General features: G+C 44.5%; 1 protein-coding gene across 1 annotated transcript in view; it reads left to right on the top strand.

Moving 5' to 3' along the window:
- The window catches only part of LOC130340495 (NXPE family member 3-like), a 49,260-nt gene extending 27,257 nt beyond the window's left edge, over positions 1-22,003 (top strand). The window contains exon 5 of the mRNA XM_056554191.1: positions 21,276-22,003. Within this exon, the coding sequence (XP_056410166.1) occupies positions 21,276-21,805 (530 nt within the window). The 3' untranslated portion in view covers positions 21,806-22,003. The remainder of the gene's footprint in view (positions 1-21,275) is intronic.
- The last annotated feature ends 4,704 nt before the right edge of the window (positions 22,004-26,707 follow it).

The following is a 26,707-nucleotide window of genomic DNA, read 5'->3' as shown; positions in this document are numbered from 1 at the left end:
AGCAGCAGGTGGTATAATTGTGGTGGCAGCAGCGGGTGGTATAATTGTGGTGGCAGCAGCAGGTGGAGTAATGGTGGTGACAGCAGCAGGTGGAGTAATGGTGGTGGCAGCAGGTGGGGTAATGGTGGCAGCAGCAGGGGGAGTAATGGTGGTGGCAGCAGCAGGTAGAGTAATGGTGGTGGCAGCAGCAGGTGGAGTAATGGTGGTGGCAGCAGCAGGTGGGGTAATGGTGGTGGCAGCAGCAGGTGGAGTAATGGTGGTGGCAGTAGCAGGTGGAGTAATGGTGGCAGCAGCAGGTGGAGTAATGGTGGTGGCAGTAGCAGGTGGGGTAATGGTGGCAGATGCAGGTGGAGTAATGGTGGTGGCAGCAGCAGGTGGGGTAATGGTGGTGGCAGCAGCAGGTGGAGTAATGGTGGTGGCAGTAGCAGGTGGGGTAATGGTGGTGGCAGTAGCAGGTGGAGTAATGGTGGTGGCAGCAGGTGGGGTAATGGTGGCAGCAGCAGGTGGAAAAATGGTGGTGGCAGCAGCAGGTGGAGTAATGGTGGTGGCAGCAGGTGGGGTAATGGTGGCAGCAGAAGGTGGAGTAATGGTGGTGGCAGCAGCAGGTGGAGTAAGGGTGGTGGCAGCAGCAGTTGGGGTAATGGTGGTGGCAGCTGCAGGTGGAGTAATGGTGGTGGCAGTAGCAGGTGGGGTAATGGTGGCAGCTGCAGGTGGGGTAATGGTGGTGGCAGCAGTAGGTGGAATAATGGTGGTGGCAGCCGCAGGTGGAGTAATGGTGGTGGCAGCAGCAGCAGGTGGGGTAATGGTGGCAGCAGAAGGTGGAGTAATGGTGGTGGCAGCAGCAGGTGGAGTAATGGTGGTGGCAGCAGCAGTTGGGGTAATGGTGGTGGCAGCTGCAGGTGGAGTAATGGTGGTGGCAGTACAGGGGGAGTAATGGTGGTGGCAGCAGCAGGTGGGGTAATGGTGGTGGCAGCAGCAGGTGGAGTAATGGTGGTGGCAGTAGCAGGTGGAGTAATGGTGGTGGGCAGCAGCAGGTGGAGTAATGGTGGTGGCAGTAGCAGGTGGAGTAATGGTGGCAGCAGCAGGTGGGGTAATGGTGGTGGCAGCAGCAGGTGGAGTAATGGTGGTGGCAGCCGCAGGTGGAGTAATGGTGGTGGCAGCAGCAGCAGGTGGAGTAATGGTGGTGGCAGCAGCAGGTGGAGTAATGGTGGTGGCAGCAGCAGGTGGAGTAATGGTGGTGGCAGTAGCAGGTGGAGTAATGGTGGTGGGCAGCAGCAGGTGGGGTAATGGTGGCAGCAGCAGGTGTGGTAATGGTGGCAGCAGCAGGTGGAGTCATGGTGGTGGCAGCAGCAGGTGGAGTAATGGTGGTGGCAGCAGCAGGTGGGGTAATGGTGGCAGCAGCAGGTGGGGTAATGGTGGCAGCAGCAGGTGGGGGTAATGGTGGCAGCAGCAGGTGGGGTAATGGTGGCAGCAGCAGGTGGGGGTAATGGTGGAAGCAGCAGGTGGGGTAATGGTGGCAGCAGCAGGTGGGGTAATGGTGGTGGCAGCAGCAGGTGGAGTAATGGTGGTGGCAGCAGCAGGTGGAGTAATGGTGGTGGCAAAAGCAGGTGGAGTAATGGTGGTGGGCAGCAGCAGGTGGGTTAATGGTGGTGGCCACAGCAGGTGGAGTAATGGTGGTGGGCAGCAGCAGGTGGAGTAATGGTGGTGGCAGCAGCAGGTGGAGTAATAGTGGTGGGCAGCAGCAGGTGGGGTAATGGTGGCAGCAGCAGGTGGGGTAATGGTGGCAGCAGCAGGTGGAGTAATGGTGGTGGCAGTAGCAGGTGGAGTAATGGTGGTGGCAGCAGCAGGTAGGGTAATGGTGGCAGCAGCAGGTGGAGTAATGGTGGTGGCAGTAGCAGGTGGGGTAATGGTGGCAGCAGCAGGTGGGGTAATGGTGGCAGCAGCAGGTGGAGTAATGGTGGTGGCAGTAGCAGGTGGAGTAATGGTGGTGGGCAGTAGCAGGTGGGGTAATGGTGGCAGCAGCAGGTGGGGTAATGGTGGCAGCAGCAGGTGGGGTAATGGTGGTGGGCAGCAGCAGGTGAAGTAATGGTGGTGGCAGTACAAGGTGGAGTAATGGTGGTGGGCAGCAGCAGGTGGGGTAATGGTGGCAGCAGCAGGTGGGGTAATGGTGGCAGCAGCAGGTGGAGTAATGGTGGTGGCAGCAGCAGGTGGAGTAATGGTGGCAGCAGCAGGTGGGGTAATGGTGGCAGCAGCAGGTGGAGTAATGGTGGCAGCAGCAGGTGGAGTAATGGTGGCAGCAGCAGGTGGAGTAATGGTGGCAGCAGCAGGTGGAGTAATGGTGGCAGCAGCAGGTGGAGTAATGGTGGCAGCAGCAGGTGGAGTAATGGTGGCAGCAGCAGGTGGGGTAATGGTGACAGCAGCAGGTGGGGTAATGGTGGCAGCAGCAGGTGGGGTAATGGTGGGCAGCAGCAGGTGGGGTAATGGTGGCAGCAGCAGGTGGAGTAATGGTGGCAGCAGCAGGTGGAGTAATGGTGGCAGCAGCAGGTGGGGTAATGGTGGCAGCAGCAGGTGAGGTAATGGTGGCAGCAGCAGGTGGAGTAATGGTGGCAGCAGCAGGTGGAGTAATGGTGGCAGCAGCAGGTGGGGTAATGGTGGCAGCAGCAGGTGGAGTAATGGTGGCAGCAGCAGGTGGGGTAATGGTGGCAGCAGCAGGATAGACCTGTAATCGGTGGGAAGTTTGTGTATATGGTGGGAATAGGTAAGGAGGATTATACAAAACTAAGGAAACAAGAACAGGGAAATTCACAGGATAGTGATAATATTTAGACATATTATAGTGGTATTATCAGTCATTATGTGGTGGTTATATACACATCTGGTGATTTAGTAATACTTAGTAACTATTGTGGTATTATCTGAGTACTATGCAGTGGCTATATGTGGTCTTGGTGTGGCAGAATTATTCAGTAACAATCTGGGGGTACAGTATTATGTGGCTCTCAAGTGATGTGAGAGAATAATCCAGTAATAGTATGGCAGTATTATCCAGTAATATTTGTTTGCAGTATTGCAGCATTATAAAGTATTATGTGGTGTCGCAGTATTATCCAGTATTATGTGGTCATGGTGTGGCAGTATTATCCAGTATTATGTGGTCATGGTGTGGCAGTATTATCCAGTATTATGTGGTTGTGGTGTGGCAGTATTATCCAGTATTATGTGGTCATGGTGTCGCAGTATTATCCAGTATTATGTGGTTGTAGTGTGGCAGTATTATCCAGTATTATGTGGTCGTGGTGTGGCAGTATTATCCAGTATTATGTGGTCGTGGTGTGGCAGTATTATCCAGTATTATGTGGTCATGGTGTCGCAGTATTATCCAGTATTATGTGGTTGTAGTGTGGCAGTATTATCCAGTATTATGTGGTCGTGGTGTGGCAGTATTATCCAGTATTATGTGGTCGTGGTGTGGCAGTATTATCCAGTATTATGTGGTCGTGGTGTGGCAGTATTATCCAGTATTATGTGGTTGTGGTGTGGCAGTATTATCCAGTATTATGTGGTTGTGGTGTGGCAGTATTATCCAGTATTATGTGCTTGTGGTGTGGCAGTATTATCCAGTATTATGTGGTCATGGTATGGCAGTATTATCCAGTATTATGTGGTTGTGGTGTGGCAGTATTATCCAGTATTATGTGCTTGTGGTGTGGCAGTATTATCCAGTATTATGTGGTCATGGTGTGGCAGTATTATCCAGTATTATGTGGTTGTGGTGTCGCAGTATTATCCAGTATTATGTGGTCGTGGTGTGGCAGTATTATCTAGTATTATGTGGTCGTGGTGTCACAGTATTATCCAGTATTATGTGGTCGTGGTGTGGCAGTATTATCCAATATTATGTGGTTGTGGTGTGGCAGTATTATCCAGTATTATGTGGTTGTGGTGTGGCAGTATTATCCAGTATTATGTGGTTGGGGTGTGGCAGTATTATCCAGTATTATGTGGTCGTGGTGTGGCAGTATTATCCAGTATTATGTTGTCATGGTGTGGCAGTAATATCCAGTATTATGTGGTCGTGGTGTGGCAGTATTATCCAGTATTATGTGTTTGTGGTGTGGCAGTATTATCCAGTATTGTGTGATCGTGGTGTGGCAGTATTATCCAGTATTATGTGGTCATGGTGTGGCAGTATTATCCAGTATTATGTGTTTGTGGTGTGGCAGTATTATCCAGTATTATGTGGTTGTGGTGTGGCAGTAGGATCCAGTATTATGTGGTTGTGGTGTGGCAGTATTATCCAGTATTATGTGATTGTGGTGTGGCAGTATTATCCAATATTATGTTGTCATGGTGTGGCAGTATTATCCAGTATTATGTGATCGTGGTGTGGCAGTATTATTCAGTATTATGTGGTCATGGTGTGGCAGTATTATCCAGTATTATGTGGTCGCGGTATGGCAGTATTATCCAGTATTATGTGGTTGGGGTGTGGCAGTATTATCCAGTATTATGTGGTTGTGGTGTGGCAGTATTATCCAGTATTATGTGGTCGTGGTGTGGCAGTATTATCCAGTATTATGTGGTCATGGTGTGGCAGTATTATCCAGTATTATGTGGTTGTGGTGTGGCAGTATTATCCAGTATTATGTGGTCGTGGTGTGGCAGTATTATCCAGTATTATGTGGTCGTGGTGTGGCAGTATTATCCAGTATTATGTGGTCGTGGTGTGGCAGTATTATCCAGTATTATGTGGTCGCGGTATGGCAGTCTTATCCAGTATTTTGTGGTCGTGGTGCGGCAGTATTATCCAGTATTATGTGGTCGTGGTGTGGCAGTATTATCCAGTATTATGTGGTCGTGGTGTGGCAGTATTATCCAGTACTATGTGGTCGTGGTGTGGCAGTATTATCCAGTATTATGTGTTTGTGGTGTGGCAGTATTATCCAATATTATGTGGTTGTGGTGTCGCAGTATTATCCAGTATTATGTGATCGTGGTGTGGCAGTATTATCCAGTATTATGTGGTCATTGTGTGGCAGTATTATCCAGTATTATGTGTTTGTGGTGTGGCAGTATTATCCAGTATTATGTGGTTGTGGTGTGGCAGTATTATCCAGTATTATGTGGTTGTGGTGTCGCAGTATTATCCAGTATTATGTGATCGTGGTGTGGCAGTATTATCCAGTATTATGTGGTCATTGTGTGGCAGTATTATCCAGTATTATGTGTTTGTGGTGTGGCAGTATTATCCAGTATTATGTGGTTGTGGTGAGGCAGTAGTATCCAGTATTATGTGGTTGTGGTGTGGCAGTATTATCCATTATTATGTGGTTGTGGTGTCGCAGTATTATCCAGTATTATGTGATCGTGGTGTGGCAGTATTATCCAGTATTATGTGGTCATTGTGTGGCAGTATTATCCAGTATTATGTGTTTGTGGTGTGGCAGTATTATCCAGTATTATGTGGTTGTGGTGTGGCAGTATTATCCAGTATTATGTGGTTGTGGTGTGGCAGTATTCTCCAGTATTATGTGGTCGTGGTGTGGCAGTATTATCCAGTATTATGTGGTCGTGGTGTAGCAGTATTATCCAGTATTATGTGGTTGTGGTGTGGCAGTATTATTCAGTCTTATGTGGTCATGGTGTGGCAGTATTATCCAGTATTATGTGGTCGTGGTGTGGCAGTATTATCCATTATTATGTGGTTGTGGTGTGGCAGTATTATCCAGTATTATGTGTTTGTGGTGTGGCAGTATTATCCAGTATTATGTGGTCATGGTGTGGCAGTATTATCCAATATTATGTGTTTGTGGTGTGGCAGTATTCTACAGTATTATGTGGTCGTGGTGCGGCAGTATTATGTGTTAGTGGTGTGGCAGTATTTTCCAGTATTATGTGGTCGTGGTGTGACAGTAGTATCCAGTATTATGTAGGTGTGGTATGGCAGTATTATTCCGTATTATGTGGTCGTGGTGTGGCAGTATTATCCATTATTATGTGGTTGTGGTGTGGTAGTATTATCCAGTATTCTGTGGTTTTGATTTGGCAGTATTATCCAGTATTATGTGGTCGTGGTGTGGCAGTATTATCCAGTAGTATGTGGTTGTGGTGTGGCAGTATTATCCAGTATTATGTGTTTGTGGTGTGGCAGTATTATCCAGTATTATGTGGTCGTGGTGTGGCAGTATTATCCAGTATTAGGTGGTCGTGGTGTGGCACAATTATCCAGTAGTATGTGGTTGTGGTGTGGCAGTATTATCCAGTATTATGTGGTCATGGTGTGGCAGTATTATCCAGTATTATGTGGTCATGGTGTCGCAGTATTATCCAGTATTATGTGCTTGTGGTGATGCAGTAGTATCCAGTATTATGTGGTCGTGGTGTGGCAGTATTATCCAGTATTATGTGGTTGTGGTGTGGCAGTATTATCCAGTATTATGTGTTTGTGGTGTGGCAGTATTATCCAGTATTATGTGGTAATGGTTTGGCAGTATTATCCAGTATTATGTGGTTGTGGTGTCGCAGTATTATCCAGTATTATGTGGTCGTGGTGTCGCAGTATTATCCAGTATTATGTGGTCGTGGTGTGGCAGTATTATCCAGTATTATGTGGTTGTGGTGTGGCAGTATTATCCAGTACTATGTGGTTGTGGTGTGGCAGTAGCATCCATTATTATGTGGTTGTGGTGTGGCAGTATTATCCAGTATTATGTGGTCGTGGTGTGGCAGTATTATCCAGTATTATGTGCTTGTGGTATGGCAGTAGGATCCAGTATTATGTGGTTGTGGTGTGGCAGTATTATCCAGTATTATGTGGTTGTGGTGTGGCAGTATTTTCCATTATTATGTGGTTGTGGTGTGGCAGTATTATCCAGTATTATGTGTTTGTGGTGTCGCAGTATTATCCAGTATTATGTGGTCATGGTGTGGCAGTATTATCCAGTATTATGTGGTCGTGGTGTGGCAGTATTATCCAGTATTATGTGGTTGTGGTGTGGCAGTATTATCCATTATTAAGTGGTTGTGGTGTGGCAGTATTATCCAGTATTATGTGGTTGTGGTGTGGCAGTATTATCCAGTATTATGTGGTTGTGGTGTCGCAGTATTATCCAGTATTATGTGGTCATGGTGTGGCAGTATTATCCAGTATTATGTGGTCGTGGTGTGGCAGTATTATCCAGTATTATGTGGTCGTGGTGTGGCAGTATTATCCAGTATTATGTGGTCGTGGTGTGGCAGTATTATCCAGTATTATGTGGTTGTGGTGTGGCAGTATTATCCAGTATTATGTGGTCGTGGTGTGGCAGTATTATCCAGTATTATGTGGTCATGGTGTGGCAGTATTATCCAGAATTATGTGTTTGTGGTGTTGCTGTATTATCCAGTATTATGTGGTCATGGTGTGGCAGTATTATCCAGTATTATGTGGTCGTGGTGTCGCAGAATTATCCAGTATTATGTGTTTGTGGTGTGGCAGTATTATCCAGTATTATCTGGTTGTGGTGTGGCAGTATTATCCAGTATTATGTGTTTGTGGTGTGGCAGTATTATCCAGTATTATGTGGTCGTGGTGTGGCAGTATTATCCAGTATTATGTGGTCCTGGTGTCGCAGTATTATCCAGTATTATGTGGTCGTGGTGTGGCAGTATTATCCAGTATTATCTGGTTGTGGCGTGGCAGTATTATCCAGTATTATGTGTTTGTGGTGTCGCAGTATTATCCAGTATTATGTGGTCGTGGTGTGGCAGTATTATCCAATATTATGTGTTTGTGGTATGGCAGTATTCTCCAGTATTATGTGGTCGTGGTGCGGCAGTATTATGTGTTAGTGGTGTGGCAGTATTTTCCAGTATTATGTGGTCGTGGTGTGACAGTATTATCCAGTATTATGTGGGTGTGGTGTGGCAGTATTATCCAGTATTATGTGGTTGTGGTGTGGTAGTATTATCCAGTATTATGTGGTCGTGGTGTGGCAGTATTATCCAGTAGTATGTGGTTGTGGTGTGGCAGTATTATCCAGTATTATGTGTTTGTGGTGTGGCAGTATTATCCAGTATTATGTGGTCGTGGTGTGGCAGTATTATCCAGTATTATGTGGTCGTGGTGTGGCAGTATTATCCAGTATTAGGTGGTCGTGGTGTGGCACAATTATCCAGTAGTATGTGGTTGTGGTGTGACTGTATTTTCCATTATTATGTGGTCGTGGTGTGGCAGTATTATCCAGTATTATGTGGTTGTAGTGTGGCAGTATTATCCAGTATTATGTGGTCATGGTGTGGCAGTATTATCCAGTATTATGTGGTCATGGTGTCGCAGTATTATCCAGTATTATGTGCTTGTGGTGAGGCAGTAGTATCCAGTATTATGTGGTCGTGGTGTGGCAGTATTATCCAGTATTCTGTGGTTGTGGTGTGGCAGTATTATCCAGTATTATGTGGTTGTGGTGTGGCAGTATTATCCAGTATTATGTGGTTGTGGTGTGGCAGTATTATCCAGTATTATGTGGTCATGGTGTCGCAGTATTATCCAGTATTATGTGCTTGTGGTGAGGCAGTAGTATCCAGTATTATGTGGTCGTGGTGTGGCAGTATTATCCAGTATTCTGTGGTTGTGGTGTGGCAGTATTATCCAGTATTATGTGGTCGTGGTGTGGCAGTATTATCCAGTATTATGTGGTAAAGGTTTGGCAGTATTATCCAGTATTATGTGGTTGTGGTGTCGCAGTATTATCCAGTATTATGTGGTCGTGGTGTGGCAGTATTATCCAGTATTATGTGGTTGTTGGTTGGCAGTATTATCCAGTATTATGTGGTCGTGGTGTGGCAGTAGGATCCATTATTATGTGGTTGTGGTGTGGCAGTATTATCCAGTACTATGTGGTTGTGGTGTGGCAGTAGGATCCATTATTATGTGGTTGTGGTGTGGCAGTATTATCCAGTATTATGTGGTCGTGGTGTGGCAGTATTATCCAGTATTATGTGGTTGTGGTGTGGCAGTATTTTCCATTATTATGTGGTTGTGGTGTGGCAGTAGGATCCAGTATTATGTGGTTGTGGTGTGGCAGTATTATCCAGTATTATGTGCTTGTGGTGTGGCAGTAGGATCCAGTATTATGTGGTTGTGGTGTGGCAGTATTATCCAGTATTATGTGGTCATGGTGTGGCAGTATTATCCAGTATTATGTGATCGTGGTGTGGCAGTATTACCCAGTATTATGTGGTCATGGTGTGGCAGTATTATCCAGTATTATGTGGTCGCGGTATGGCAGTATTATCCAGTATTATGTGGTTGGGGTGTGGCAGTATTATCCAGTATTATGTGGTTGTGGTGTGGCAGTATTATCCAGTATTATGTGGTCGTGGTGTGGCAGTATTATCCAGTATTATGTGGTCATGGTGTGGCAGTATCATCCAGTATTATGTGGTTGTGGTGTGGCAGTATTATCCAGTATTATGTGGTCATGGTGTGGCAGTATTATCCAGTATTATGTGGTCGTGGTGTGGCAGTATTATCCAGTATTATGTGGTCGTGGTGTGGCAGTATTATCCAGTATTATGTGGTCGTGGTGTGGCAGTATTATCCAGTATTATGTGGTCGCGGTATGGCAGTCTTATCCAGTATTTTGTGGTCGTGGTGTGGCAGTATTATCCAGTATTATGTGGTCGTGGTGTGGCAGTATTATCCAGTATTATGTGGTCGTGGTGTGGCAGTATTATCCAGTATTATGTGGTTGGGGTGTGGCAGTATTATCCAGTATTATGTGGTCGTGGTGTGGCAGTATTATCCAGTACTATGTGGTCGTGGTGTGGCAGTATTATCCAGTATTATGTGTTTGTGGTGTGGCAGTATTATCCAGTATTATGTGATCGTGGTGTGGCAGTATCATCCAGTATTATGTGGTCATTGTGTGGCAGTATTATCCAGTATTATGTGTTTGTGGTGTGGCAGTATTATCCAGTATTATGTGGTTGTGGTGTGGCAGTATTATCCAGTATTATGTGGTTGTGGTGTGGCAGTATTCTCCAGTATTATGTGGTCGTGGTGTGGCAGTATTATCCAGTATTATGTGGTCGTGGTGTAGCAGTATTATCCAGTATTATGTGGTTGTGGTGTGGCAGTATTATTCAGTATTATGTGGTCATGGTGTGGCAGTATTATCCAGTATTATGTGGTCGTGGTGTGGCAGTATTATCCATTATTATGTTGTTGTGGTGTGGCAGTATTATCCAGTATTATGTGTTTGTGGTGTGGCAGTATTATCCAGTATTATGTGGTCATGGTGTGGCAGTATTATCCAATATTATGTGTTTGTGGTGTGGCAGTATTCTCCAGTATTATGTGGTCGTGGTGCGGCAGTATTATGTGTTAGTGGTGTGGCAGTATTTTCCAGTATTATGTGGTCGTGGTGTGACAGTAGTATCCAGTATTATGTAGGTGTGGTATGGCAGTATTATTCCGTATTATGTGGTCGTGGTGTGGCAGTATTATCCATTATTATGTGGTTGTGGTGTGGTAGTATTATCCAGTATTCTGTGGTTTTGATTTGGCAGTATTATCCAGTATTATGTGGTCGTGGTGTGGCAGTATTATCCAGTAGTATGTGGTTGTGGTGTGGCAGTATTATCCAGTATTATGTGTTTGTGGTGTGGCAGTATTATCCAGTATTATGTGGTCGTGGTGTGGCAGTATTATCCAGTATTAGGTGGTCGTGGTGTGGCACAATTATCCAGTAGTATGTGGTTGTGGTGTGGCAGTATTTTCCATTATTATGTGGTCGTAGTGTGGCAGTATTATCCAGTATTATGTGGTTGTAGTGTGGCAGTATTATCCAGTATTATGTGGTCATGGTGTGGCAGTATTATCCAGTATTATGTGGTCATGGTGTCGCAGTATTATCCAGTATTATGTGCTTGTGGTGATGCAGTAGTATCCAGTATTATGTGGTCGTGGTGTGGCAGTATTATCCAGTATTATGTGGTTGTGGTGTGGCAGTATTATCCAGTATTATGTGTTTGTGGTGTGGCAGTATTATCCAGTATTATGTGGTAATGGTTTGGCAGTATTATCCAGTATTATGTGGTTGTGGTGTCGCAGTATTATCCAGTATTATGTGGTCGTGGTGTCGCAGTATTATCCAGTATTATGTGGTCGTGGTGTGGCAGTATTATCCAGTATTATGTGGTTGTGGTGTGGCAGTATTATCCAGTACTATGTGGTTGTGGTGTGGCAGCAGCATCCATTATTATGTGGTTGTGGTGTGGCAGTATTATCCAGTATTATGTGGTCGTGGTGTGGCAGTATTATCCAGTATTATGTGGTTGTGGTGTGGCAGTATTTTCCATTATTATGTGGTTGTGGTGTGGCAGTAAGATCCAGTATTATGTGTTTGTGGTGTCGCAGTATTATCCAGTATTATGTGGTCATGGTGTGGCAGTATTATCCAGTATTATGTTGTCATGGTGTGGCAGTATTATCCAGTATTATGTGGTCGTGGTGTGGCAGTATTATCCAGTATTATGTGGTCGTGGTGTGGCAGTATTATCCAGTATTAGGTGGTCGTGGTGTGGCACAATTATCCAGTAGTATGTGGTTGTGGTGTGACTGTATTTTCCATTATTATGTGGTCGTGGTGTGGCAGTATTATCCAGTATTATGTGGTTGTAGTGTGGCAGTATTATCCAGTATTATGTGGTCATGGTGTGGCAGTATTATCCAGTATTATGTGGTCATGGTGTCGCAGTATTATCCAGTATTATGTGCTTGTGGTGAGGCAGTAGTATCCAGTATTATGTGGTCGTGGTGTGGCAGTATTATCCAGTATTCTGTGGTTGTGGTGTGGCAGTATTATCCAGTATTATGTGGTTGTGGTGTGGCAGTATTATCCAGTATTATGTGGTTGTGGTGTGGCAGTATTATCCAGTATTATGTGGTCATGGTGTCGCAGTATTATCCAGTATTATGTGCTTGTGGTGAGGCAGTAGTATCCAGTATTATGTGGTCGTGGTGTGGCAGTATTATCCAGTATTCTGTGGTTGTGGTGTGGCAGTATTATCCAGTATTATGTGGTCGTGGTGTGGCAGTATTATCCATTATTATGTGGTAAAGGTTTGGCAGTATTATCCAGTATTATGTGGTTGTGGTGTCGCAGTATTATCCAGTATTATGTGGTCGTGGTGTGGCAGTATTATCCAGTATTATGTGGTTGTTGGTTGGCAGTATTATCCAGTACTATGTGGTTGTGGTGTGGCAGTAGGATCCATTATTATGTGGTTGTGGTGTGGCAGTATTATCCAGTACTATGTGGTTGTGGTGTGGCAGTAGGATCCATTATTATGTGGTTGTGGTGTGGCAGTATTATCCAGTATTATGTGGTCGTGGTGTGGCAGTATTATCCAGTATTATGTGGTTGTGGTGTGGCAGTATTTTCCATTATTATGTGGTTGTGGTGTGGCAGTAGGATCCAGTATTATGTGGTTGTGGTGTGGCAGTATTATCCAGTATTATGTGCTTGTGGTGTGGCAGTAGGATCCAGTATTATGTGGTTGTGGTGTGGCAGTATTATCCAGTATTATGTGGTCATGGTGTGGCAGTATTATCCAGTATTATGTGATCGTGGTGTGGCAGTATTACCCAGTATTATGTGGTCATGGTGTGGCAGTATTATCCAGTATTATGTGGTCGCGGTATGGCAGTATTATCCAGTATTATGTGGTTGGGGTGTGGCAGTATTATCCAGTATTATGTGGTTGTGGTGTGGCAGTATTATCCAGTATTATGTGGTCGTGGTGTGGCAGTATTATCCAGTATTATGTGGTCATGGTGTGGCAGTATCATCCAGTATTATGTGGTTGTGGTGTGGCAGTATTATCCAGTATTATGTGGTCATGGTGTGGCAGTATTATCCAGTATTATGTGGTCGTGGTGTGGCAGTATTATCCAGTATTATGTGGTCGTGGTGTGGCAGTATTATCCAGTATTATGTGGTCGTGGTGTGGCAGTATTATCCAGTATTATGTGGTCGCGGTATGGCAGTCTTATCCAGTATTTTGTGGTCGTGGTGTGGCAGTATTATCCAGTATTATGTGGTCGTGGTGTGGCAGTATTATCCAGTATTATGTGGTCGTGGTGTGGCAGTATTATCCAGTATTATGTGGTTGGGGTGTGGCAGTATTATCCAGTATTATGTGGTCGTGGTGTGGCAGTATTATCCAGTACTATGTGGTCGTGGTGTGGCAGTATTATCCAGTATTATGTGTTTGTGGTGTGGCAGTATTATCCAGTATTATGTGATCGTGGTGTGGCAGTATCATCCAGTATTATGTGGTCATTGTGTGGCAGTATTATCCAGTATTATGTGTTTGTGGTGTGGCAGTATTATCCAGTATTATGTGGTTGTGGTGTGGCAGTATTATCCAGTATTATGTGGTTGTGGTGTGGCAGTATTCTCCAGTATTATGTGGTCGTGGTGTGGCAGTATTATCCAGTATTATGTGGTCGTGGTGTAGCAGTATTATCCAGTATTATGTGGTTGTGGTGTGGCAGTATTATTCAGTATTATGTGGTCATGGTGTGGCAGTATTATCCAGTATTATGTGGTCGTGGTGTGGCAGTATTATCCATTATTATGTTGTTGTGGTGTGGCAGTATTATCCAGTATTATGTGTTTGTGGTGTGGCAGTATTATCCAGTATTATGTGGTCATGGTGTGGCAGTATTATCCAATATTATGTGTTTGTGGTGTGGCAGTATTCTCCAGTATTATGTGGTCGTGGTGCGGCAGTATTATGTGTTAGTGGTGTGGCAGTATTTTCCAGTATTATGTGGTCGTGGTGTGACAGTAGTATCCAGTATTATGTAGGTGTGGTATGGCAGTATTATTCCGTATAATGTGTTTGTGGTGTGGCAGTATTATCCATTATTATGTGGTTGTGGTGTGGTAGTATTATCCAGTATTCTGTGGTTTTGATTTGGCAGTATTATCCAGTATTATGTGGTCGTGGTGTGGCAGTATTATCCAGTAGTATGTGGTTGTGGTGTGGCAGTATTATCCAGTATTATGTGTTTGTGGTGTGGCAGTATTATCCAGTATTATGTGGTCGTGGTGTGGCAGTATTATCCAGTATTAGGTGGTCGTGGTGTGGCACAATTATCCAGTAGTATGTGGTTGTGGTGTGGCAGTATTTTCCATTATTATGTGGTCGTAGTGTGGCAGTATTATCCAGTATTATGTGGTTGTAGTGTGGCAGTATTATCCAGTATTATGTGGTCATGGTGTGGCAGTATTATCCAGTATTATGTGGTCATGGTGTCGCAGTATTATCCAGTATTATGTGCTTGTGGTGATGCAGTAGTATCCAGTATTATGTGGTCGTGGTGTGGCAGTATTATCCAGTATTATGTGGTTGTGGTGTGGCAGTATTATCCAGTATTATGTGTTTGTGGTGTGGCAGTATTATCCAGTATTATGTGGTAATGGTTTGGCAGTATTATCCAGTATTATGTGGTTGTGGTGTCGCAGTATTATCCAGTATTATGTGGTCGTGGTGTCGCAGTATTATCCAGTATTATGTGGTCGTGGTGTGGCAGTATTATCCAGTATTATGTGGTTGTGGTGTGGCAGTATTATCCAGTACTATGTGGTTGTGGTGTGGCAGCAGCATCCATTATTATGTGGTTGTGGTGTGGCAGTATTATCCAGTATTATGTGGTCGTGGTGTGGCAGTATTATCCAGTATTATGTGGTTGTGGTGTGGCAGTATTTTCCATTATTATGTGGTTGTGGTGTGGCAGTAAGATCCAGTATTATGTGTTTGTGGTGTCGCAGTATTATCCAGTATTATGTGGTCATGGTGTGGCAGTATTATCCAGTATTATGTTGTCATGGTGTGGCAGTATTATCCAGTATTATGTGGTCGTGGTGTGGCAGTATTATCCAGTATTATGTGGTTGTGGTGTGGCAGTATTATCCATTATTAAGTGGTTGTGGTGTGGCAGTATTATCCAGTATTATGTGGTCGTGGTGTGGCAGTATTATCCAGAATTATGTGTTTGTGGTGTTGCTGTATTATCCAGTATTATGTGGTCATGGTGTGGCAGTATTATCCAGTATTATGTGGTCGTGGTGTCGCAGTATTATCCAGTATTATGTGTTTGTGGTGTGGCAGTATTATCCAGTATTATCTGGTTGTGGTGTGGCAGTATTATCCAGTATTATGTGTTTGTGGTGTGGCAGTATTATCCAGTATTATGTGTTTGTGGTGTGGCAGTATTATCCAGTATTATCTGGTTGTGGCGTGGCAGTATTATCCAGTATTATGTGTTTGTGGTGTGGCAGTATTATCCAGTATTATGTGGTTGTGGTGTGGCAGTATTATCCAGTATTATGTGGTCGTGGTGTGGCAGTATTATCCAGTATTATGTGGTCCTGGTGTCGCAGTATTATCCAGTATTATGTGGTCGTGGTGTGGCAGTATTATCCAGTATTATCTGGTTGTGGCGTGGCAGTATTATCCAGTATTATGTGTTTGTGGTGTCGCAGTATTATCCAGTATTATGTGGTCATCGTGTGGCAGTATTATCCAATATTATGTGTTTGTGGTATGGCAGTATTCTCCAGTATTATGTGGTCGTGGTGCGGCAGTATTATGTGTTAGTGGTGTGGCAGTATTTTCCAGTATTATGTGGTCGTGGTGTGACAGTATTATCCAGTATTATGTGGGTGTGGTGTGGCAGTATTATCCAGTATTATGTGGTTGTGGTGTGGTAGTATTATCCAGTATTATGTGGTCGTGGTGTGGCAGTATTATCCAGTAGTATGTGGTTGTGGTGTGGCAGTATTATCCAGTATTATGTGTTTGTGGTGTGGCAGTATTATCCAGTATTATGTGGTCGTGGTGTGGCAGTATTATCCAGTATTATGTGGTCGTGGTGTGGCAGTATTATCCAGTATTAGATGGTTGTGGTGTGGCACAATTATCCAGTAGTATGTGGTTGTGGTGTGACTGTATTTTCCATTATTATGTGGTCGTGGTGTGGCAGTATTATCCAGTATTATGTGGTTGTAGTGTGGCAGTATTATCCAGTATTATGTGGTCATGGTGTGGCAGTATTATCCAGTATTATATGGTCATGGTGTCGCAGTATTATCCAGTATTATGTGCTTGTGGTGAGGCAGTAGTATCCAGTATTATGTGGTCGTGGTGTGGCAGTATTATCCAGTATTATGTGGTTGTGGTGTGGCAGTATTATCCAGTTTTATGTGTTTGTGGTGTGGCAGTATTATCCAGTATTATGTGGTAATGGTTTGGCAGTATTATCCAGTATTATGTGGTTGTGGTGTCGCAGTATTATCCAGTATTATGTGGTCGTGGTGTGGCAGTATTATCCAGTATTATGTGGTCGTGGTGTGGCAGTATTATCCAGTTTTATGTGGTTGTTGGTTGGCAGTATTATCCAGTACTATGTGGTTGTGGTGTGGCAGTAGGATCCATTATTATGTGGTTGTGGTGTGGCAGTATTATCCAGTATTATGTGGTCGTGGTGTGGCAGTATTATCCAGTATTATGTGGTTGTGGTGTGGCAGTATTTTCCATTATTATGTGGTTGTGGTGTGGCAGTAGGATCCAGTATTATGTGGTTGTGGTGTTGCAGTATTATCCAGTATTATGTGCTTGTGGTGTGGCAGTAGGATCCAGTATTATGTGGTTGTGGTGTGGCAGTATTTTTCATTATTATGTGGTTGTGGTGTGGCAGTAGGATCCAGTATTATGTGTTTGTGGTGTCGCAGTATTATCCAGTATTATGTGGTCATGGTGTGGCAGTATTATCCATTATTAAGTGGTTGTGGTGTGGCAATATTATCCAGTATTATGTGGTCGTGGTGTGGCAGTATTATCCAGAATTATGTGTTTGTGGTGTTGCTGTATTATCCAGTATTATGTGGTCATGGTGTGGCAGTATTATCCAGTATTATGTGGTTGTGGTGTCGCATTATTATCCAGTATTATGTGTTTGTGGTGTGGCAGTATTATCCAGTATTATCTGGTTGTGGTGTGGCAGTATTATCCAGTATTATGTGTTTGTGGTGTGGCAGTATTATCCAGTATTATGTGGTCGTGGTGTGGCAGTATTATCCAGTATTATGTGGTCATGGTGTTGCAGTATTATCCAGTATTATGTGGTAGTGGTGTGGCAGTATTATCCAGTATTATCTGGTTGTGGCGTGGCAGTATTATCCAGTATTATGTGTTTGTGGTGTCGCAGTATTATCCAGTATTATGTGGTCGTGGTGTGGCAGTATTATCCAGTATTATGTGGTCATGGTGTCGCAGTATTATCCAGTATTATGTGGTCGTGGTGGGGCAGTATTATCCAGTATTATCTGGTTGTGGTGTGGCAGTATTATCCAGTATTATGTGTTTGTGGTGTCGCAGTATTATCCAGTATTATGTGGTCGTGGTGTGGCAGTATTATCCAGTATTATGTGGTCGTGTTGTGGCAGTATTATCCAGTATTATGTGGTTGTGGTGTGGCAGTATTATCCAGTATTATGTGGTTGTGGTGTGGCAGTATTATCCAGTATTATGTGGTGGTGGTGTGGCAGTATTATCCAGTATTATGTGGTTGTGGTGTGGCAGTATTATCCAGTATTATGTGGTCGTGTTGTGGCAGTATTATCCAGTATTATGTGGTTGTGGTGTGGCAGTATTATCCAGTATTATGTGGTCGTGTTATGGCAGTATTATCCAGTATTATCTGGTTGTGGTGTGGCAGTATTATCCAGAATTATGTGTTTGTGGTGTTGCTGTATTATCCAGTATTATGTGGTCGTGGTGTCGCAGTATTATCCAGTATTATGTGGTTGTGGTGTGGCAGTATTATCCAGTATTATGTGGTAATGGTGTGGCAGTATTATCCAGTATTATCTGGTTGTGGTGTGGCAGTATTATCTAGTATTATGTGGTTGTGGTGTGGCAGTATTTTCCATTATTATGTGGTTGTGGTGTGGCAGTATTATCCAGTATTATGTGGTCGTGGTGTGGCAGTATTATCCAGTATTATGTGGTTGTGGTGTGGCAGTATTTTCCATTATTATGTGGTCATGGTATGGCAGTAGGATCCAGTATTATGTGGTTGTGGTGTGGCAGTATTATCCAGTATTATGTGGTTGTGGTGTGGCAGTAGCATCCATTATTATGTGGTTGTGGTGTGGCAGTATTATCCAGTATTATGTGCTTGTGGTGTGGCAATATTTTCCATTATTATGTTGTTGTGGTGTGGCAGTAGGATCCAGTATTATGTGTTTGTGGTGTCGCAGTATTATCCAGTATTATGTGGTCATGGTGTGGCAGTATTATCCAGTATTATGTTGCCATGGTGTGGCAGTATTATCCAGTATTATGTGGTCGTGGTTTGGCAGTATTATCCAGTATTATGTGGTTGTGGTGTGGCAGTATTATCCATTATTAAGTGGTTGTGGTGTGGCAGTATTATCCAGTATTATGTGGTCGTGGTGTGGCAGTATTATCCAGTATTATGTGGTCATGGTGTCGCAGTATTATCCAGTATTATGTGGTCGTGGTGTGGCAGTATTATCCAGTATTATCTGGTTGTGGCGTGGCAGTATTATCCAGTATTATGTGTTTGTGGTGTCGCAGTATTATCCAGTATTATGTGGTCGTGGTGTGGCAGTATTATCCAGTATTATGTGGTCGTGGTGTGGCAGTATTATCCAGTATTATGTGGTCATGGTGTTGCAGTATTATCCAGTATTATGTGGTCGTGGTGGGGCAGTATTATCCAGTATTATCTGGTTGTGGTTGTGGTGTGGCAGTATTATCCAGTATTATGTGTTTGTGGTGTGGCAGTATTATCCAGTATTATGTGGTCGTGGTGTGGCAGTATTATCCAGTATTATGTGGTCGTGTTGTGGCAGTATTATCCAGTATTATGTGGTTGTGGTGTGGCAGTATTATCCAGTATTATCTGGTTGTGGTGTGGCAGTATTATCCAGTATTATGTGGTGGTGGTGTGGCAGTATTATCCAGTATTATGTGGTTGTGGTGTGGCAGTATTATCCAGTATTATGTGGTCGTGTTGTGGTAGTATTATCCAGTATTATGTGGTTGTGGTGTGGCAGTATTATCCAGTATTATGTGGTCGTGTTGTGGCAGTATTATCCAGTATTATGTGGTTGTGGTGTGGCAGTATTATCCAGAATTATGTGTTTGTGGTGTTGCTGTATTATCCAGTATTATGTGGTCGTGGTGTCGCAGTATTATCCAGTATTATGTGGTTGTGGTGTGGCAGTATTATCCAGTATTATGTGGTCATGGTGTCGCAGTATTATCCAGTATTATGTGACTGTGGTGTCGCAGTATTATCCAGTATTATCTAGTTGTGGTGTGGCAGTATTATCCAGTATTATCTGGTTGTGGTGTGGCAGTATTATCCAGTATTATGTGTTTGTGGTGTGGCAGTATTATCCAGTATTATCTGGTTGTGGTGTGGCAGTATTATCCAGTATTATGTGTTTGTGGTGTGGCAGTATTATCCAGTATTATCTGGTTGTGGTGTGGCAGTATTATCCAGTATTATGTGGTCGTGGTGTGGCTGTATTATCCATTATTATGTGGTCGTGGTGTGGCAGTATTATCCAGTATTATGTGGTTGTGTTGTCACAGTATTATCCAGTATTATGTGGTTGTGGTGTGGCAGTATTATCCAGTATTATGTGGTTGTGGTGGGGCAGTATTATCCAGTATTATGTGGTCATGGTGTGGCAGTATTATCCAGTATTATGTGGTTGTGGTGGGGCAGTATTATCCAGTATTATGTGGTCATGGTGTGGCAGTATTATCCAGTATTATGTGGTCGTGGTGTGGCAGTAGGATCCATTATTATGTGGTTGGGGTGTCACAGTATTATCCAGTACTATGTGGTCGTGGTGTGGCAGTATTATCCAGTATTATGTGGTTGTGGTGGGGCAGTATTATCCAGTATTATGTGTTTGTGGTGTGGCAGTATTATCCAGTATTATGTGTTTGTGGTGTAGCAGTATTATCCAGTATTATGTGGTCATGGTGTGGCAGTATTATCCAGTATTATGTGTTTGTGGTGTGGCAGTATTATCCAGTATTATGTGGTCATGGTGTGGCAGTATTATCCAGTATTATGTGGTTGGGGTGTGGCAGTATTATCCAGTATTATGTGGTTGTGGTGGGGCAGTATTATCCAGTATTATGTGGTCATGGTGTGGCAGTATTATCCAGTATTATGTGGTTGGGGTGTGGCAGTATTATCCAGTATTATGTTGTCGTGGTGTGGCAGTATTATCCATTATTATGTGGTTGTGGTGTCACAGTATTATCCAGTATTATGTGGTCGTGGTGTGGCAGTATTATCCAGTATTATGTGGTTGTGGTGGGGCAGTATTATCCAGTATTATGTGGTCATGCTGTGGCAGTATTATCCAGTATTATGTGGTTGGGGTGTGGCAGTATTATCCAGTATTATGTGGTCGTGGTGTGGCAGTAGGATCCATTATTATGTGGTTGGGGTGTCACAGTATTATCCAGTACTATGTGGTCGTGGTGTGGCAGTATTATCCAGTATTATGTGGTTGTGGTGGGGCAGTATTATCCAGTATTATGTGGTCATGGTGTGGCAGTATTATCCAGTATTATGTGGTTGGGGTGTGGCAGTATTATCCAGTATTATGTGGTCGTGGTGTGGCAGTATTATCCATTATTATGTGGTTGTGGTGTCACAGTATTATCCAGTATTATGTGGTCGTGGTGTGGCAGTATTATCCAGTATTATGTGGTTGTGGTGGGGCAGTATTATCCAGTATTATGTGGTCATGGTGTGGCAGTATTATCCAGTATTATGTGGTTGGGGTGTGGCAGTAGGATCCATTATTATGTGGTTGGGGTGTCACAGTATTATCCAGTACTATGTGGTCGTGGTGTGGCAGTATTATCCAGTATTATGTGGTTGTGGTGTGGCAGTATTATCCAGTATTATGTGGTTGGGGTGTCACAGTATTATCCAGTATTATGTGGTTGTGGTGGGGCAGTATTATCCAGTATTATGTGGTTGTGGTGGGGCAGTATTATCCAGTATTATGTGGTCATGGTGTGGCAGTATTATCCAGCAACTATCTGGGGGTTCACCTGATTCTGAAATCCTTTCCATACAGACAATGAAGTAGTAAATGATCTTTTTTATGGATTATTTCCTGTTCCATTACATTTCCCATCATTCCTTTCTCCAGCTCTTGTGAAGATCAGCCTCCATGTACCGCAGCACCCGGGCCCGTTGTTAGCAACAGACGCAGAACACGACTATCTCGTCCACTTCAGAGCGCACCAGAAGCCCCTGAGGATGGAACGCACACGAGTGGAGGAGCTCCATTACATGGCAGAGGAGCTGGACGGACTGGGAGCCCGGGAGGGGATGGTCATCGTCCTGACCTGCTGGGCTCACTTCTCCACCTATCCCATAGAGGTCTACATCCACCGACTATGGCACATCCGGAAGGCTGTGACTCGTCTTCTGGAACGAAGCCCCGATACAAAGATTTTCATCAAATCGGCAAACACTGGACATGACTTTGTGTTGGTCAATGATTGGTTGTCCTACCAGATGGACCTGGTGATGAGAGCCATGTTCTCCGAGTTGCCGGTGACCATTCTAGATGTCTGGGAGATGACCTCATGCCACCGACAACCAGAATTCCTTCATCCAGAATGGAACGTTGTAAAAAATGAGGTGGACCTAATGTTGTCCTTTTTATGTCCCTAGTATTGTGGGACAATACGTGGTGACTGATGGCAGTGGATCCTTCTTATACTAATACAATACACTGATGGGGGCCCAACCACCAAAACATCTTATGATAGGGAGCTGGTGGTCATGTCCCATACCAGAGGACAATGAGAAATATACAGCGTGCACCCAAATCGTATGAAGTGTAAATGTGACACTTTATTAGGTACTAAATATCCATAGACATACAATCGATTTGTGGGATCCCAAGTGTTTTATCTAATTTTGTATTTAGGATGAACAATTTACATCTGTTACTATGAGCTCGATTGTAACTTGTGTATCTGATGTTGTTCCTGACGCCACCTTTCCTCATCTCTAAAGTTTATTTTAATTAATGGTTTGTTATATAAGACATTGCCTGTGATGACCACATCCCCCTGATGAAGCTGCCATAGGGTGGTGAAACTTGTCGGAACTCAATAGGACTCATGACTTATTTTTTTCCAGTGGAATGTGCTTGTATATTCTGCACTTTCCATCAGTTACTCTTAGGGGTCGAGGGATTTGTTGTATTTGTCTATGAATTATCAGATAATTGATTTATTATGCACTTTATACCGAATGTGTGGATTCACATTATATATATTGTGGTTATTACAGGGGGAAGGTATCATTATTATTGTATAGAAATATTAGGGTTCCATGGAAATACCCTTTACTATATTTGTTAATGTTTTCCATTTTCAGTAGGTTTTCTTTCTACGTTTTTCCACAATGCGAATGATTTATGAAATTGTTTACCTGGTTTTTGGTGACTTTTCGCTTTAAACAAAAGGATGAAATAAATAAATAAAAACTACCGAGGTTTCTCTACCTGTATAAACACATTCATGAATATGAGGGGAAAATGACAAAAAATTCTCCATGAAAGGGGGAAAAAATGGTGTTCGGTGTCCTGGGGTCCTTGGAGGGGGTGTCATGGGGTCCTTGGAGGGGGGTGTCCTGGGTCCTTGGAGGGGGGTGTCCTGGGTCCTTGGAGGGGGGTTTCCTAGGGTCCTTGGAGGGGGGTGTTCTAGGGTCCTTGAAAGGGGTGTCCTGAGGTCCTTGGAGGAGGATGTCCTGGGATTCTTGGAGGGGGGGTTTCCTGTGGTACTTGGAGGGGCATGTCCTGGGGTCCTTGAAGGGAGTTTTCCTGGTGTCCTTGGAGGGGGATGTCCTGAGGTCCTTGAAGGGGTGTTTCCTGGGGTCCTTGGAGGGGGATGTCCTGGTGTCCTTAAAGGGGGATGTCCTGGAGTCCTTGAAAAGGGGTTTCCTGGTGTCCTTGGAGGGGGGTGTCCTGGGGTCCTTTAAGGGGGATGTCCTGAGTTCCTTGGAGGGGGGTTTCTTTGGTCCTTGGAGGGAGGTTTCTGTGGTCTTTGGAGGGGGATGTCCTGGGGTCCATGAAGGGGGATATCCTGGGGTTCTTGAAGAGGGAAGTCCTGGGGTCCTTGAAGGAGGATGCCCTGGGGTCCTTGAAGGGGGATGTCCGGGGGTCCTTGAAGAGGGATGCCCTGGGGTCCTTGAAGGGGGATGCCCTGGGGTCCTTGGAGGGGATTTCCCAGGGTCCTTGGAGTGGTGTCTGTATTTAAACCCTCATAAGATGGTAAGCTGTTGATTGGTTTTCTTCCCTTTATGCATGCGCTGCGTATTCCTCTGGTTTTCTTCTTATTGATTTGTTTGTTCTTTTGTATCTAATAAGAGACGATTCCTGTAGTAGCGGAATAAACCTCCGTATTTATAGCCCTGATCGCTTTATTCCACAGGGTGAATCCTGATACGGCAGAACCTTGTAGCGCTACAATCTTCATGGAGACAGTGGCTCTTGCGAGCTTGGTAAAGGCCATATTCATAGCAGAAGGGATGAGGAACACACTGTGTTTTGGTGTCTGAATGATAAAAGAAAGTACTGGGAACAGTGAGATGATGTCAGGGTAGCCTAGCATACCTTGCAGCTATCACCAAGATCACATGACCCCAGGTTATCCAATTATTGCTTTACATTATGTTCCACAGCTCTCAGGCCAATAGGACACAATACAGGGGGGTTAAGAGGCTGATAAAGCCCCACATACTGCATTGTGACCACCATTTTGGGGAACAAAAGCTGAGAGAAAGCAAGGACTACTGATCCCAGAAAGGAAATCCTATTGAATTCCAAAGCAATCTGAGCAAGGCATAAATGAGGGTGCTGACCTCAGACAGAGACCCCCTGTTACCTTAAGTGCTGTGTCCAGTTACTGAACTACAAATCCCAGCCAACCCATAAAAAGTATTCCATTACAAACTGAACAGAGCAGTGGGCTGACCTGTATTTTAGTATAAATACGTATTAAAAGCATTTTGAATGTGGAATAGCCAGCAAAAGCACGTGTGTTTTCTGTTTTTTTTTTAACATATAGTATTTGTATCTAGGTGTAACATAATTACATAGTTAATAGCGTTAAGAGTGAAAGTTGACCAATAGGTAAGTGACAAATTACTCCAAAAGCAAAAAAAAAAAAAAAAACACAAAATGTTTAACAGTAAAACAATATGTCTGATAAAGGAATTGTTGGACAGGGTAGAGGACAGAAGACCCCGCCATGTTCTCTGCCAGTAGAAATGTTGGTGCCGTACCAGCACCAGTACAAGTAGCAGCAGTCAGGTGCCTGGTGGGAGTAGGAGCTGCAGTGTAAGCAAACAAAAAGTCTCACTGCCTTCCAGGGGTTGTGTGGTTTGGGAGGATAGTCCGGCCCTTGTGGACTGGTTGAGTCACTCACTGCAGTGCTGAGCAGAAGGGTAGCATTAGCCACTAGGAGGAGTTGTGTCGCGGTCAGCCTTTGGAGCGTATTGCTGAGGTGGTGGAGGGGGGTGCAGTGGTTGAGCATAGCACTGGTGGTGGTGGGAGGGATACCGTAAGGCATCATGGTGGATATGCTGAGGGGGAGCAAGAAATCTATAAGCACCGATAAACTGCACTATTACATGAGCCTGTATTCATTTCCACGTTGATGTGTTAATAATAAAAAATAACCACATTCATTCCCATTGGGCGCTGTGGACTCCTCTTTGTTCGTGCTGCTGCAGAGTTAATTGCCGGCCGCTCGGACATTTAGAGTTGATCAGCAAGGGTTAAAACAATATTACAGGTCGTATTCGGCTTCGAGGGATTGTTGTTTCCATTAGGTAATTTATATAATTATATTGTAACAATTACTGTAAGAAAACAATCACATAAGGGAACAATGTGACTTCGGGGGCTTCTTATTCCCCTATTATACAGTAACTCATCATCTATAAGAAGGAGACACATCCATCATATTCATGGGAAGAAGAAACGTCCGGGCAAAGGTCTCATAACATAGAGGAGAAGACAATCAGGACCTGGAGACCACAGAACGGTAACTGCAGGGAAGGACATTGGGATCTGTGGTGACTGAAGGGAAGGACATTGGGGTCTCTGGTGACTGTAGGGAAGGACATTGGGTTCTCTGGTGACTGTAGGGAAGGACATTGGGATCTGTGGTGACTGTAGGGAAGGACATTGGGATCTGTGGTGACTGTAGGGAAGGACATTGGGATCTGTGGTGACTGTAGGGAAGGACATTGGGATCTGTGGTGACTGTAGGGAAGGACATTGGGATCTGTGGTGACTGTAGGGAAGGACATTGGGATCTGTGGTGACTGTAGGGAAGGACATTGGGATCTGTGGTAACTGTAGGGAAGGACATTGGGATCTGTGGTGACTGTAGGGAAGGACATTGGGACCTGTGGTGACTGTAGGGAAGGACATTGGGATCTCTGGTGACTGTAGGGAAGGACATTGGGATCTGTGGTGACTGTAGGGAAGGACATTGGGATCTGTGGTGACTGTAGGGAAGGACATTGGGATCTCTGGTGACTGTAGGGAAGGACATTGGGATCTCTGGTGACTGAAGGGAATTACATTAGGATCTCTGGTGACTGTAGGGAAGGACATTGGGATCTCTGGTGACTGAAGGGAATTACATTAGGATCTCTGGTGACTGCAGGGAAGGACATTGGGATCTCTGGTGACTGTAGGGAAGGACATTGGGATCTCTGGTGACTGTAGGAAAGGACATTGGGATCTCTGGTGACTCTAGGGAAGGACATTGGGATCTGTGGTGACTGTAGAGAAGGACATTGGGATCTCTAGTGACTGTAGGAAAGGACATTGGGATCTGTGGTGACTGTAGGGAAGGACATTGGGACCTGTGGTGACTTTAGGGAAGGACATTGGGGTCTCTGGTGACTGTAGGGAAGGACATTGGGGTCTCTGATGACTGTAGGAAAGGGCATTGGGATCTCTGGTGACTGTAGGGAAGGACATTGGGGTCTCTGGTGACTGTAGGGAAGGACATTGGGGTCTCTGGTGACTGTAGGGAAGAACATTGGGATCTCTGGTGACTGTAGGGAAGGACATTGGGATCTCTGGTGACTGCAGGGAAGGACATTGGCATCTCTGGTGACTGTAGGGAAGGACGTTGGGATCTCTGGTGACTGTAGGGAAGGACATTGGGATCTCTGGTGACTGTAGGGAAGGACATTGGGATCTCTGGCGACTGTAGGGAAGGACATTGGGATCTGTGGCGACTGTAGGGAAGGACATTGGGATCTCTGGTGTCTGTAGGGAAGGACATTGGGATCTGTGGTGACTGTAGGGAAGGAAATTGGGATCTGTGGTGATTGTAGGGAAGGACATTGGGATCTCTGGTGACTGTAGGGAAGGACATTGGGGTCTCTGGTGACTGTAGGGAAGTACATTGGGATCTGTGGTGACTGTAGGGAAGGACATTGGGATCTCTGGTGACTGTAGGGAAGGACATTGGGATCTCTGGTGACTGTAGGGAAGGACATTGGGATCTCTGGTGACTGTATGGAAGGACATTGGGATCT

Source organism: Hyla sarda, unplaced genomic scaffold (assembly GCF_029499605.1).
Source record: "Hyla sarda isolate aHylSar1 unplaced genomic scaffold, aHylSar1.hap1 scaffold_592, whole genome shotgun sequence".
Lineage (NCBI taxonomy): Eukaryota > Metazoa > Chordata > Amphibia > Anura > Hylidae > Hyla > Hyla sarda.
Note: the sequence above shows the minus strand (reverse complement) of the source record. Positions and strands in the feature narration are given on the sequence as shown.